At 31.7% G+C, this 14614-nt stretch overlaps 1 protein-coding gene across 1 annotated transcript; it reads left to right on the top strand.

The window, feature by feature from the left end:
• The first annotated feature begins 5517 nt into the window (after window positions 1-5517).
• Window positions 5518-7146, top strand: LOC134687991 (uncharacterized). Its single transcript, XM_063548456.1, has 3 exons — window positions 5518-6413; window positions 6770-6836; window positions 7062-7146. The coding sequence occupies exons 1-3, from the start codon at window positions 5735-5737 to the stop codon at window positions 7144-7146; spliced, it is 831 nt and encodes a 276-aa protein (XP_063404526.1). The 5' UTR covers window positions 5518-5734.
• The last annotated feature ends 7468 nt before the right edge of the window (window positions 7147-14614 follow it).

Genomic DNA, 14614 nt, shown 5'->3' on the forward strand with positions numbered 1-14614 from the left:
CTTGCACCAATTTGAGGATTACCAAAGGTTAATTTTACGGCTTAGAAATAAACATAATTGACAAGTTTCCTTCCCCTGCACTCTCGATCCCACGTGTAAATAGCACGTACGGAATTTCAAATAAGACATTGGTACATTACAACACTTGCCGTCAGTATTTGAATATATTGATTAAGAAGGTATAGAAGATTAATGCACGCACACTATTATCCACCACTGGCCTAAATAGTTAGTCCGCAAACAACGAGGGTCATAAAAACCCAGCACTTTGAATACAGCTTCTTAATTCCGTATTTTCCGTAATTTCGTTATTCCGTTATTCCGCAACAAACCATTTAACGGGTTTTTTTCTAAACGTCTTCAGATATTTGACTGGTTTTTGGTATGTGAGTTAACCATGATGAGTTACAGCTAGGTCAAGTTCAAGTTTGGTTCCGCTCCGCTAATTGTTACCGAAATTACGGGCTTTGAACTTCGATATTTGTTGAAAAGCACAATTATACATACCTTTTTTGTAAACGCTTTCAGATATGGGCTGATTTTTGGTATGTGAGTTATATACCCATGATGCTCAAGAATAAGTTTTGTCCAATTCGGCTATTTTTTTCTGTAATTTCGGGCTTAGGACTTTGATAAATATTTGAAAATCGCACTTATACCGATTTTTTTCTAGATGCTTTCAGATATTGGGCTGATTCGTGGTATGTGAGTTAACCACAATGAGTTACAGATCAAGTTTAAGTTTTGTTTTGCTCCGCTTATTTTTGCCAAAATGAAGGTTAAGCAACTTTGAAAATTGTTAGAAATCAGTTATACAGACTTTTTTTCTATATGCCTCTAGAATTTGAGCTGATTTTTGATATGTAGGACTACTATTATGTTTGTGTCCACAAGTGTCCACAATGTCCACATTGAAATTCCTGATTTTTAACTTTTTTGAGACGGGGTTGTTCGTGTCGCTTTGACACATCTAGTTTTTAAAATGTGTTAGGCTTCAGAAATAATAGTTTTATGGGAATATTGCATTGTAAGCGCTCTTTTATACGCATGTACAAAAAATGACAGATATTTATGAAGCATAAATCAAAGATTGATATGAGCACTAGGACTAGTTCGAAAATATAAGTGAATGAACCTCTCTGAATTTGTACCACAAGTTTCCATACCAAACAAGAAAGGTTTTTTTTTCCCGTAGAAATGATAGGGAAAATAGAGATGTTGACGAAAAATGATGCATTTACCTATCTATTTAAAAATAATATTTTGAGCTTAAATGGTCCGGGACCCCCTTTTTTTCAACCAATTTGATTCACTCTTCGTAAAGATGAAAATATAAAAAAAAATACGTCACTTCTGACCTCGGGCTTCTGACAGAAACTTCTAATAGGACCGAGCCACCTTAAAATTGATTGACTTTTGTGATAATGGTTCCATGTTGGAATTAGAGCAAAAAGAGGAAGTGGAAACAAGTTTTTTTCTGGTATCCGAACAATAACTTGTGTATACTGAGTGTATTGAGTATATTTTTTTGAAATAGTACTACAAATATACGTACAACATTGGATTGGCTCTGTTGTTTATTGCTTAAATCGTTTAGGAGTTAGGAGAAAAAAGGGGGATTTGAATAGGTTTCCTTAAAATTGCTGAAGTTATTAGTACATTGTATATTGATATCTTTAACTTTGACCTAAATTTATAAAGTTACTTTACTAGAATGCATTCTCGAACCTACAACTGGGATATAAAGTTGATTCTTTGTCACGTGATCAGATAGGTACAATAGTAGATAAGGTGCACACATATATATACACATTATGTGACGTCATTGGACATATATTCGAATCCCGGCGAGGGAAGAACCAAACATTTGCGAAAGCAAATTTACAGATCTAACATTGTTGGGTTGATGTTTAGACGAGTTATATATATATATATATATATATATACATAAGTACGTCTGAGTCAGTGACAACCCTACAACAGATGTATCCATCGGATCGCCATCAATGATGGTGATACATGGCTGTGTACATAATGTATATACAACTCGTCTAAACATCAACCCAACAATGTTAGATCTGTAAATTTGCTTTCGCATATATATGCCCATAACTGCAGTGACGTCAGTTAGAACTGCTCTATACTATCTTGACAGGTTTGGACAGTTCTACGGCTAGAAAACTTTTAGACAGTTCTGTTGATAGTTCTACGGTAAGAACTGATAAAGTCACTTCTGCCGACATTTCCACAATTATAACTGATTTGGTCAGGTCTGCTCACAGTTATACGACTAGAACTGTTTTAGACATTAGACAGTTCTATCCTAAGACTGATCGTCCTGAATATGCATGAAATATTTGCCACTGGACGTTAAGCAACCAACAATCAATCAACCCTAAGACTGATCTAGACAATTCTACCTAGAACTGATTTGGTCAGTTCTATCTAGAACTGTCCTAGGATAGATTATTCTTACAGTTCTATCGGGAGATTAGAAGTGATCTTCACTGTATGATTCCAAAAGAAGATCCTGAATTTATTGCAATTGTTTCTTTGTTTTTTTTCAAATAAGGTCGTCATAATGCACAATTATTTTTTTTAAATATTCATCGTTTTTTAACTCATAGGAAATAAGAGAAAGAGGTAGGCACATGTAACCTGCCCAAAACGTAAGATTGTGTTTACGATAAAAACAAATAGATAAAATGAATAATACATCCAATTTGAGGTCCTTATTGCGGTCTGCTTTTAAGTCTTTTCGTTTTCTTTAAAAAAACAAATAAAATACAAAATTATGAAAAATATATAATTTAAATTTTGAACATGTTCAAGTTTAATATTACTACAGTCATTTTTAATATGAATTTTCTTAATTTACCTGTCACAGTGTTTCTGAAAAACTAATTCGCGTCAATGTAATCACAAAATGCGCGCAAATAAAATGCGCCCGCGTAACGTCCACTTACGGACGGAAAAGCGAAATATGGTGTACAAACGAGTAACATTATTTGCGAAAGAGTCAGTAGCAAACTACGACAACTTGAAGTTGGAAAAAAGAAAAAATCCCGTTTACTTCGTGAATATTTTGAAATTTGCGCTAAAACAGCTCTTACTTTTCTTATTGGACCCTTTTATACTAGTATGGGTCAATTTTTTTTAAGGATTATCCATCCATCCGTAAAACAGTGTTGAATATAAACAAAAAAAGAAGAAAAAGACATTTTTATAAAATGTTATCTTAATATTTACGCTTTTCAAATGTAATGGGAGATAACTTATTTTAGAAATAAATATTTTCATCTGAAACAGATATGACTGATGACAAAATGAGTTACATCCCATTTTGAATATTATTAAAAAACTTTAAAGTAATACGATCTTTAAGAAATATCTGACAAAGTGCACTGTATATTCGTATACATATGATTATAATAACTATTATTTGCATAAATTGTCATGTTTAATGTGGTTATATCTTGGAATACGCATTGTATCATATGTGCGTTGTCCAATAAAATATTTGAATTTGAATTATCAAATGGAAGAAGAATGTCAAAATGCAAAATATATTTAGTCTATAATAAGGGGGATAACCAAAACTGCTTGTTTCTAAAAATATCTTCTATTTGTGTTTATGTACTTCGATAAATACATGTTTTTTAAACTATTAATTTCTTAGTTATTCCTTATAAAACGATAAAAACAAACGATGAAATTTAGCCATTATTTATAGAGCTCTTGTTATTTGTTGTGTTTTGTATTTTCTGTTATTGAGAAAAATAAAAAGATAACCAGAATGTCCATGGAAATCTGAATTGGTTGACAATCTCTAAAGATTTGGGGATTTTCAAGATTTGAATAATTATTTACGTTAGTTGTTGATATTTTTGCAACGAAAGATTTTCTTTTTTTTTCTTTTTGGACAATTATAATAAGCCCGATTGTAACTTTTGTCGTCTTTTTTTCTTACTAACTCTCCATTTTATTTTGTGCAATATGTATTCATCTGTCGTGACAGTATTGAGCCTTAATTTGTTGACCCTTGAGAAAAAGAAGTAATCATTGAAATAAAACAAGATACTTAAACTAAACAAGTTACGGAAACTGGCATTAAATTACAAATTTACCGAACGAAAGTTTATTAGTTTAAACTTGTTATTTACTCCAAATTAAATTTCAGTTAAATTGTCTTATATTAGTAGTTTGTTAAAAAATAAACGTATGTTTAAACGAAAACTTTAACGGCGATAAACTAGATTTAAACCATTTAAATAACAAATTTAAACTGGTATTATTTTTCAAATAAATAACAAATTTAATAACCCATAAATCGAAATTAAACTTAAGAAAATAAGAAATTTAACAAAATTATGAAACTTTAATAAACTACTAAAATAATTCTTCATAAATCAGACCTTAAATTCAAAACTAGAAATTTAATATATGAATAAATTTTGTAAACGTATCATTTCATGCAGTGATTTTCTTGATTAAAGAAATAATTAATAGAATTTACAGTGTGTACTGTGAATAGAACAATTATTCACAGTAAACTTTATAAAAAAAAAAAGTAAAAAAAGGCATTCATTTTTTTACTTTCAAGTGACTGATTTAATATCGACTTTTGTTCCACCAATCAACCAATAAAAGAAAATATCTAAAACATTGTGTTTTCCTACATATAACAATTTTAAAAAACAGTATTATCCTTTAGGCACAACAAATAACAAAAATTCATAATGAAGGTTTGAAGTATTTGGTCACAGCTTTATACTTTATATTACATACATTTTTATATTTAAATTGTCAATCTATGATTTGAAATATATTAATAAATGTCTGTATTTATGTATTTATTTATAATGTTCTTGCAAACCAATTGTATACTTTACTCATATGTCTGAACCCTGGTAAATAGAGGTTGACTCTCGGGCCTCTGGTTATCACAGGCTATCATTAATGTTCACTGAAAATATGTAGATTTAGTTCACATGAACTGCGAATTCGATTTCAGACCTTTGAGCTCGAACTAAGTTATGATTGACTTTGAGTATCATCTCTCGAGTACCATTAACTGAATTCAAGCTGAAATATATGATGCATTGCAATACATCGGGTTAGTAGTGGGTTTTATAAGATGATTATCTTTTCTGTTAAGTTTTGCGTCTGTAGACATTGTAGCCTAATTTTGAAAAGACACATATAAGACTGAGATAACTAACTACTGCAAATACATGCACTAATTATGATTCTGATGCTCGGTCCGTTTCTGTGTATGTTACATTTTAGTGTTATGTCGTTGTTCTCCTCTTATATTTAATGTGTTTCCCTCGGTTTTAGTTTGTTACCCTGATTTTAGTTTTTTGTCCATGTATTTATGAGTTTTGAACAGCGGTATACTGCTGTTGCCTTTTCTCATAACAGACTACCAGCTATTAAAAATTATCGCACCTCGAGTAAATAGTCATATTATGATTGGTTTAACGCCGTCACGTGGTGACCCCCTATGGGCCCGTATGGGGTCAGTAGATTTCATATGGGGTGTCATGGCGGCGATAGAAGATTAGTATGTGCCGCTTCGAATTTTCAAAACGGTATTTTAAATGCAAACCTTATCTATTCAATTAATTATTTGGGAGTTGTCCCCCGTTGATCAGTATACAAAATCAGCCCTTTAAAGAAGTTATCTCCCATTGCAAACAACATGTGACGTCATATTTTCGTCTGCAACAAAATGGAGAGATTCGGGACGTCAACACGTCAGGACATTGACGATAAAAGACGGAACATTCACGCCGACAAGACACAAAAGAGTAACACCCAATCTGCAAAATTGTTCAAGGAATATCTTACCAGTAAAAACCATGAAGCGGACTTTGAAAGCTTTACAACACAACGTTTGGATGAAGCGTTGTCTCATTTCTACCTTGATGTTAGAAAAATAGATGGCTCAATGTATAAAACCTCTTCCTTGGAATCTATTCGACATGGCTTAAATCGTCACCTTAAAGCACCTCCGAACAATAAGGTATTTGACATTAGCAAAGATACAGCTTTCCGATATGCAAATATGAGCTTTGACGCTGCGAGGGCCGAACTTAAACAATCTGGAAAGGGAAACGTACAGCATTATCCAATAATACAGGAATCTGACAGGGAGAAGCTATACAAGTCAGTTTACTTTTCTACACATACCCCCACAGGACTATTTAATAAAGTCCAGTATGATATAAGACTGTACTTTTGTCGACGAGGTGCAGAAAATATGCATACAATGACCAAGTCAACCTTTGCTCTGAAAACAGACCCAAATACTGGAATGAGATACATCGAAAAGATTTTAGATGAATTAACCAAAAACCATAGAGGAAATGATAAGGAGACAACGAGTGGAGTCATGCCAGAAGCTACAGGTACATTAGTTTATTTATTTTTTATAATTATCAGACTAGGTTAGAAATATATATCATATGAATCATTCCCAACTTTTCACCCCAATTTATTTTTTTTTATTAAAAATAACCTTAAAATTATTGGTAAGTTGAAGAGTCCTAATCTGAAACAAACACAAAATAAAAATGTAACCTGATTATTCACAGACAATAAATCTATAAAAAAATTTATATCTTAAAAAGCATGGTATGGTTTGTATTTTTACTTGTCAATAACTGCAGTACACACAAAAAATATCAACATTTTCTCAATGTTTGTATACTTTGAAAATGTATTTTTTTACTATACCTACATCATATAGAATTTTTTATTCCAGGCTCAATGTATTGTCCAGTGGATTCCTTTATAAGATATACAGACAAACTGCACCCTGATTGTGATAGGTAAGTAAATCTAGCAATAAAAAAGCTACAATCTTCAAACAATTTTAAACACAATCATAAGGACCAAAACCCCAAAAACATGAAACAACATTGTCACTGGTAAAAAAAACAGATGAAAAATATCCACTCAAATTGTATTTAAGATCGCATGTGTCACAATTGTTCTAAAGGTAAAGAAAAACCAGATAGATTTTTTAACGTTAATTCTTCATTTTAAAATTTCAGATTGTGGCAGCGTCCAAGGATTGTTTTGTTGATGATGACAACGAAATATGGTATTACAACGCACCTGTTGGAGAGAAAAAACTAAAAACATTTATGAGTGACTTGAGTTTGTCATGTAAACTTAGCCAGAAATATACAAATCATTCAATCAGAGCAACAGGAGCTTCAATTTTGTCAAAAAATAAATTTAATGATGCTCAGATAATGTCTGTCACCGGTCACAAATCCGTACAATCTCTATCTGTTTATCAACGGGTAGACACGCAAGAAAAGTTAGAAATGGGACAAACCCTGGGAATAACTATGGGAGCTGTGCCCGCCCAAATAGAGGCTTTACCAGCACCACCTATAAGACCAGCACTACCAGCACCTCCCGCAAGATTAGCACTTACTGAAAATGGATATATGGCGCCTGCTCTTATTGAAGCAAACACTCCACAAACTTTGCATTCCGATTTCGAAGGATTTGATTTAAACGCTATATTAGGGGACTTTGATTATAATGAATCATCAATAAATGTTAGCAACACAAGACAAGCTGCCGGTCCACAATTATTTCACAAATGTAAAGTGACAATCATTCAAAATCTAACATTGAACAAATGAACTACTTTCCAAATTCTATATTCATACTAGAAAATACTTTAAATACTTGTTAGTGAAAGTGTTATTAAATTCCTATTGTTATTGACATTGTTATTATTTTGATGTTTTACACTAAACTTGACACAAAACGCTCTCAGTGCGATAAATTCGTTATACGGTGTGCTACTGACCCCATACGGATCCATAGAGGGTTAGTAAAATCCATAGGGGACTCGGCCTCCGGCCTCACCCCCTATGGATTTTACTAACCCTCTATGGATCCGTATGGGGTCAGTAGCAAACCATATAACTTATATTGAAACTTTAGTTTGTACCTAACGAATAACATATAGGATAGGAAGTACTGATCTTAGCAGAGACTATAACAGCTATGGCATAAGCCTAGAGAGTTATGTAATGGTATTTTATAGATAGCATCTGATGAGGTTTCTGACTTGGAACAGATTCGTAATTGATAAGTTAACAAAAACTAAACCATATTATAAAGACATCCTTTCGTTTTGTCATTTACATACTTCCGTGTAATTTTACTTAATGCGGTATGGTATGAAGAATATATAATATGCATAATAATAAAATATAGATATGCATTTGCTAGTGGTAAAGGGAAGGGTTGAAATCTTATAAAATATATTTAACTCCGCCACATATTTTTGCATCTCCCAAGTCAGGAGCCTCTGACCTTTGTTTGTCTTGTATGGTTTTTTAATTTTAGTTCGTTTATATGTTTAAAAGTTAAGTTTGACGTCCATTTTCACTAAGCTAGTATATACTAGTAGTTGGTCCAGGAGCCAGCTTCAGTCCACCTTGGGGAGCAGGATATTCTCACTGTGTTAAAGACCCATTAGTTGCCTCGGCAGTTTTCTATCCTTTGGTTGGGTTGTCTATTTGACACATTTCCCATTTCCATGTTCAATTTTATTGTTTTACATTTGCCACGATAAGGTAACATTATCTAAGAATTAGCAATGATACCAGTATAAAAATTATTCAATAATCGGACATTTTTTGTATTGTAATCAACAAATCATTTAAAATTCAATAATTTTATTAAATAAGTTTTATTTCTTTTTCTGAATGCTAATCATTATAATAAATGAAACATATTTTCTTGCTAAAACAATTGTCATTTTCAAGATACTATAGTTAGTTGAAATAATAGAAATCATCTGTTGTGAGAAGGCTGGCGTTGTCGGTTTATTTTCGATTTAAGAGTTTGAATGTCCCTCTTACTCAAGTGTTTATCTAGCATACAGAACGTGAGTTTTGATCTTTTCTCAAAAAGATAATCAAAATGTCCTTCAAAAAAATTTGACATAATATATCCTCATGCCCTTTATAAATTATCATGGGGAAAATGGTCTATTAACAAATAAAATTTGTAAGGGTTCCGCGGAACCCAGTGTCTCGCCTACTTTTGCTGTTAATCGCAGGCTCAACAAAAAATGAGGAAAAAAATCAATAAAAAAATTCCTCTTGATACTATCTTTTGATTGTAAGAAGCTTCTGTCCAAGTTTGGTAAAAATCTAGGATAGTTTAAGAAGGTTATTAAAATTTTAAAAACTTTAACCACAGAGTGAATGTAATGTTTCCCCGCAGAAAAACTAAGTCCATTTAAAAGTAAAATACGGAAAAAATGGATTTATTTTTTTACAATATTTACTTCTGGATACTATCTTATGATCATAAACAAGCTTCTGTCAAAATTTGGTTCAAACCAAGGATAGTTTAAGAAAGTTATTAAAATTCTAAAAACTTTAACCACAGAGTGAATGTAATATTTCCCCGCAGAAAAAACTAAGTCCATTTATAAGTAAACTACGGAAAAAATGGAATTTTATTTTAACAAAATTTACTTCTGGATACTATCTTATGATCATAAACAAGCTTCTGTCCAAGTTTGGTAGAAATCCAGTATAGTTTAAGAAAGTTATTAAAATTTCAAAAACTTTAACCACAGAGTGAATATTTGTGGACGCCGCCGACGACGACGCCGACGCCGACGGAAAGTAGGATCGCTTAGTCTCGCTTTTTCGACTAAAGTCGAAGGCTCGACAAAAAATGTCCTGAAGGAAAATCTAAAGAAAACGTGAACAGGGTACAATATAAATGCACTTACAAACTATTTTCCTGTTTCTATTGAAGAATGCTAATTAGTTTGAACAAAAATAAAATGCCTTTATAAATTTAAAAGCGTCACACAGCATATCAAAAGCACCTAACAATTGAATTGTAGAAATGTTAGATCTATTTATTTGCTGAAAAAAGATAACATTGAAGAATGGATAAGGAAGAAGGAAAACAAATTTGTAATTTCGAGGTTTAATACTGGCCCTGATAAATTTAACCCAAGTTGTGTATTGGGTTAATGCGCCAAAATATTCCTTTTTGTATACTAATATACAATGATAGTTAAAAAGATTTTTTTGTTTATTCATATAAACAATATATAAGATCAAAAGAAAAGAAAAAAATGTAAGACGAAATCGACGATTTAAGTGCAGTACGAATAACAATTTGACATTCAAGAACACGGAAAAGATTCCTTGCGTAAAAAACTTGACCTTGATAATTATGAACTAGCATTAAGATAATAAGGTTGTTCAAAACCGATGTCAGGTTTAATTAAAAAAAAAAAAAACGTCCTTATATCGGAGGATGAATGTCAAGAAACCAGATTCTGCAAACAGCGGACATGGGTCCTAAAATTGTCGAAATATATAAATATCTTAGTAAGAAAAGCTAATATGAGACATTTGGTTTGTTCTGTCTGCTTTTTTGGTTAAAAGGTAAAATAAATGCAAAAAAAAAAAATACAAGCAAAATTTGAAACGGAAAGTCCCTTATCAAATGGCAAAATCAACAGCTGTCATATTCCTGACTTAGTATAGGTATTCCCTTATGTCGAAAATAGAGGATGATGGGGAAAATACCTCTTTTTGATGTTTACATAATGACGTTCATAGTTCTGAACATTTCTCCTTTCTAACTCTTAAAGTCAAAGCTCTCAAAATTATTTTGGAGGGTTTGATAAAACCTCTACAAGACTATATTCAATTTATAAACATTTGTTTATTTGTTTTTTGTTTTTTGTCCATGGATTTATGAGTTTTCAACAGCGGTATACTACTGTTGTCTTTATTTATCAGTAATCAAAATCAAGTTTAAACAGATGTAGAAACTGAAAAAAATCCAAATGCATTTCAGAATACCTTAAGTACATTCATTGTGGGATAATACATATATAGTTGAATGATGTACATTGTGCACAAGGTGCATTGTAAACTTAATAAGGTATGTTCAAACAGATTGCAAAACGTTGTTATAGAAATGAATAATCTGAACTCGAAAAAAAACCACTCTTAATTCCACACACAAAAATTCTCAGAAACCGACATCACCACCATCGGTTAGCCTTTATCTAAATTATTAGAATCTAGTTAATTGGATACAAATATCCAAACTTCTTCTACTATAATACATTCTATCAACGCCCATCCACTCTTGCAATGGTTCAAAGACAATCTATTCGGTACTTTTTGTGACTGATTATCGCCAATGCCCTGATCTTCATATTAGACTTAAACAATTAATTGACAACGAGGATCGGTATATTGAATTTGCTGTAGTCATAATCCAATCCTCATGTCATTCCTCAATATATTTCAACATCGCTATAAGTTCAAATGGATATTTTCATCGAACATGTATTTGCCATGAAAATACCAACATGTGCCATTGAACATAACATTAGTGAAAAAGGATTTTGTTTTTCCTTCAGTAAATCTTTCTTGTTTTTTTTTGTGGGATTTGTACTGCTGAAGATTTTATTTATTCTACAAGAAATATAAAATGCTTTTAGTTTTTTACTACTTTTGTATCCTCCTCAATTGTAGATCACATTCCATTGTGGACTCTTACAATGGTGAAATGCTCGATTTAAAAAATCTTGAAATATCTGCGTTTAAATTGCCAGAACATTAATGTATGGGTTGAATAGTTCTAAACAATAATATTTCATTTGTTTCCATTGGAAAAAAATGGAAGAAAATAAATGAGACTTTGATTTTTTTTAAATAATCTTGTATGTTATAAGAAAAATTTGTTTTATATAAAATAGAAAAACTTGTGTTTCCATTAAAAATTCCATGCCCCTACAGAAAATGAATTATATGTTCCTTACTGAGGTTGCGTTTGATTCAAAATGCGTTTTTTAAATTGGGTTTATATTTGAACACACATCTTGCACCTTTTCTACACATGTAGCTGATATATACGATTCTGTTCGTAATAATCATTAGGTACACAAGTAGAAAAGTTGCTATTATTTGTTGATTGAAAAAACAAGAGGTTAGGTTCTGATAGCACCAAACATAACTGTGATATGAACTCATCATAGATACCAGGACTAAATTTTGTATATACGCCAGACGTGCATTTCGTCTACACAAGACTCATCAGTGACGCTCGAATCTAAAAAAAAAAAGTAAAAAGGCCAAAAAAAGTACGAAGTTTAAGAGCATTGAGGACCAAAATTCCTAAAAGTTTTGTCAAATACAGCTAAGGTAATCTATGTCTGAGGTAGAAAAGCCTTTGTATTTAAAAAAATCAAAATTTTGTAAACAGGTAATTCATATGTCGGTGTACAATATGAATAAAGCATATGCACACTTTATTAAGATCTGAACCCCTTTATTTTAATTAATTCAGGTATGCAGTATCCTTCATATCCGATACTTTTCCTGACATACATGCCACAAAAGCAACAGGACAGCTTAATGATATTCACGTTGCAATTCAATTTTAAAGACAGAAAAGGTATAACAATCATCATATTTTCAAACATTTTACTTTATAGTCTATAAGAACCTGTAATGCAAACAAATTACATACACTATGGGGTTTTTTTTTTAAAGAAAGAGGTTACGAAAAATGTTTAGAATGTCCAAACATAAAATTATTTATATGCGGGTACATTAATCTAAAATAAAAATAAAAAACACAAAGAATTGAGTAGCATATCCAGCCGTCTGAATAATTGATATTCTTTTCTGATGTATGAACAGCTTTTAAAAAAATGGTCTATTATAATCGTGCTTATGCAGATTAACTTTTGGAACTGTAGAATTATTTTTATACTATAACGCGACAGAATTTTAGTTAAAAAAAGACTGATCACAAAACTTGTTACGATAATCATTATTCGTTTGTATTTGAATTATTTTAAAAGCTATCAGAATGCATTTTTTAAAGACAATAATTCATCATATTGTTAAAATAACCAGAGTTTTAATTTTTGCCATGCTTTTGCCTTTTCCTCTTCTTCTGTTGGCCATTCAATGAATAGAACTTCTTGCCAAATTGTTGCAAATTCAGATTGAATGTCAGCTAATGAAATACCTTTTGTAATAACTACAATCTTTTGAAGATATTTGGTAATTTTTTCATACTTAGCTCTCTCAATTTCGAAATGAATCCATTCGTTATCTTTAAATGACGGTGTTACTAGAAAAATAATATCTCTACTACAATGAATATGTTTTACTCTTTCATCAGCACTCGGAGCACCAACAGTAAAATCGCGGTCTTGAAAGCACATTTTGAATCCCCAATCTTCTTCTATCACTCCAGACAATAGTTTCAGAAACGTTTCACAATCATCGGAATATGAAACATACACGTCATACTTGAACATAACATCAAGACGCCTCTCGACGAATCTTCGGAAAGTGCGATAAAAGAAGAATATTATTCGCCATCGGAAATTATAAACAAGTGTAATGATTACCAAAGCACAAATCGTAAATGTAAGTAAGCCAGTTCCAATTTGTAACCACATCTTGGCTTTGCACTCCCCAAAATAATCACGAAAATATTTTAGTATATTATGCATGTACCTTGATTTGCCATTTTTAATTGGAATCCAGCATAGGTAGTTCCCATTTCTATCTAATTTAACTTTTGTTTTGGAAGTCCAAAACAAAAAATCAATAGTGTCGCAAGAGCAAATGTATGGATTTTTATTCAAAAAGAAATTAAATTGCCTCTTTTCTTGCTGCAAATCCACCCAATCACGAATATATTTTGGGATATTTGTGAGTTGGTTAATTGATAAATCTAAATAAGCAAGATATTTGAAAGTCATTAAAACCTTTGGTATGACATTAAACATGTTATGGGAGAGATTCAGATTTCTGAGGCGAGGTAGATTACCAAGTGTTGTATCTTTTATTCGCCATATGTAATTATAACTCAGATCCAAACTCTGAAGATTTGGAGCCCATTTAAAAATATTTGTATTGTTCCAGAGAAGTTTGTACAGTTGGGTATTTTTCATTACCAGGAATTCTAAATGTTGCAATACTGGAAACTTGCCCATAGTAGTCTCCGCACTTATTCCTGATATATCGAGATATGTCAGATTGTTTGTACCTTCCAATGTAAATTTAGGGAAGACATATGTTTTAAAATTTGATATTTCAAGATGTCTTAAGGAACTATTAGCTAGTACGATCTCTTTCATTCCTGTTGCCGCCATTATATGTGAAAAACGTACATATTCTAAGTGACTAGGAAGTCTCACAAATGGAATTATTTTTGACCCATAGTATCTGTCCACTCCTAACACTTTTCTATAGTTGTTCCCGTTTATGTCAAGAAAAAGAGGTCCGTTGTAAGCGATAGGTATATATGAATAATCTACAAGTTTCAATTGTTTTGTTCTGTGGAGAAACTTGAAAAAATCGGTTGCAAAATTATCTAAGCTAAATCGATTGGCAGACAACAGGAGATTTCGAAGGCATTCAGGATGTTCAAGTGAAAGCAATGATTCGTTAACTATTTTTACAATAAGGTTGTTCGAAAGATCTAAAGTTTGAACACACATTGATTTGATATACTTCATCATATCGTTTGTCAGAACAATATCCACATCCTGTCCTAATTC

The sequence above is a fragment of the Mytilus trossulus genome, chromosome 10 (assembly GCF_036588685.1).
Source record: "Mytilus trossulus isolate FHL-02 chromosome 10, PNRI_Mtr1.1.1.hap1, whole genome shotgun sequence".
Lineage (NCBI taxonomy): Eukaryota > Metazoa > Mollusca > Bivalvia > Mytilida > Mytilidae > Mytilus > Mytilus trossulus.

Excerpts from the sequence above, each read along its gene's own strand:
- LOC134687991 (XM_063548456.1), top strand. The coding sequence starts at position 5,735 with ATGGAGAGATTCGGGACGTCAACACGTCAGGACATTGACGATAAAAGA. Across the intron at positions 6,414-6,769 it reads AGTCATGCCAGAAGCTACAG|GCTCAATGTATTGTCCAGTG; the intron begins GTACATTAGTTT and ends TTTTTATTCCAG. Across the intron at positions 6,837-7,061 it reads CTGCACCCTGATTGTGATAG|ATTGTGGCAGCGTCCAAGGA; the intron begins GTAAGTAAATCT and ends TTAAAATTTCAG.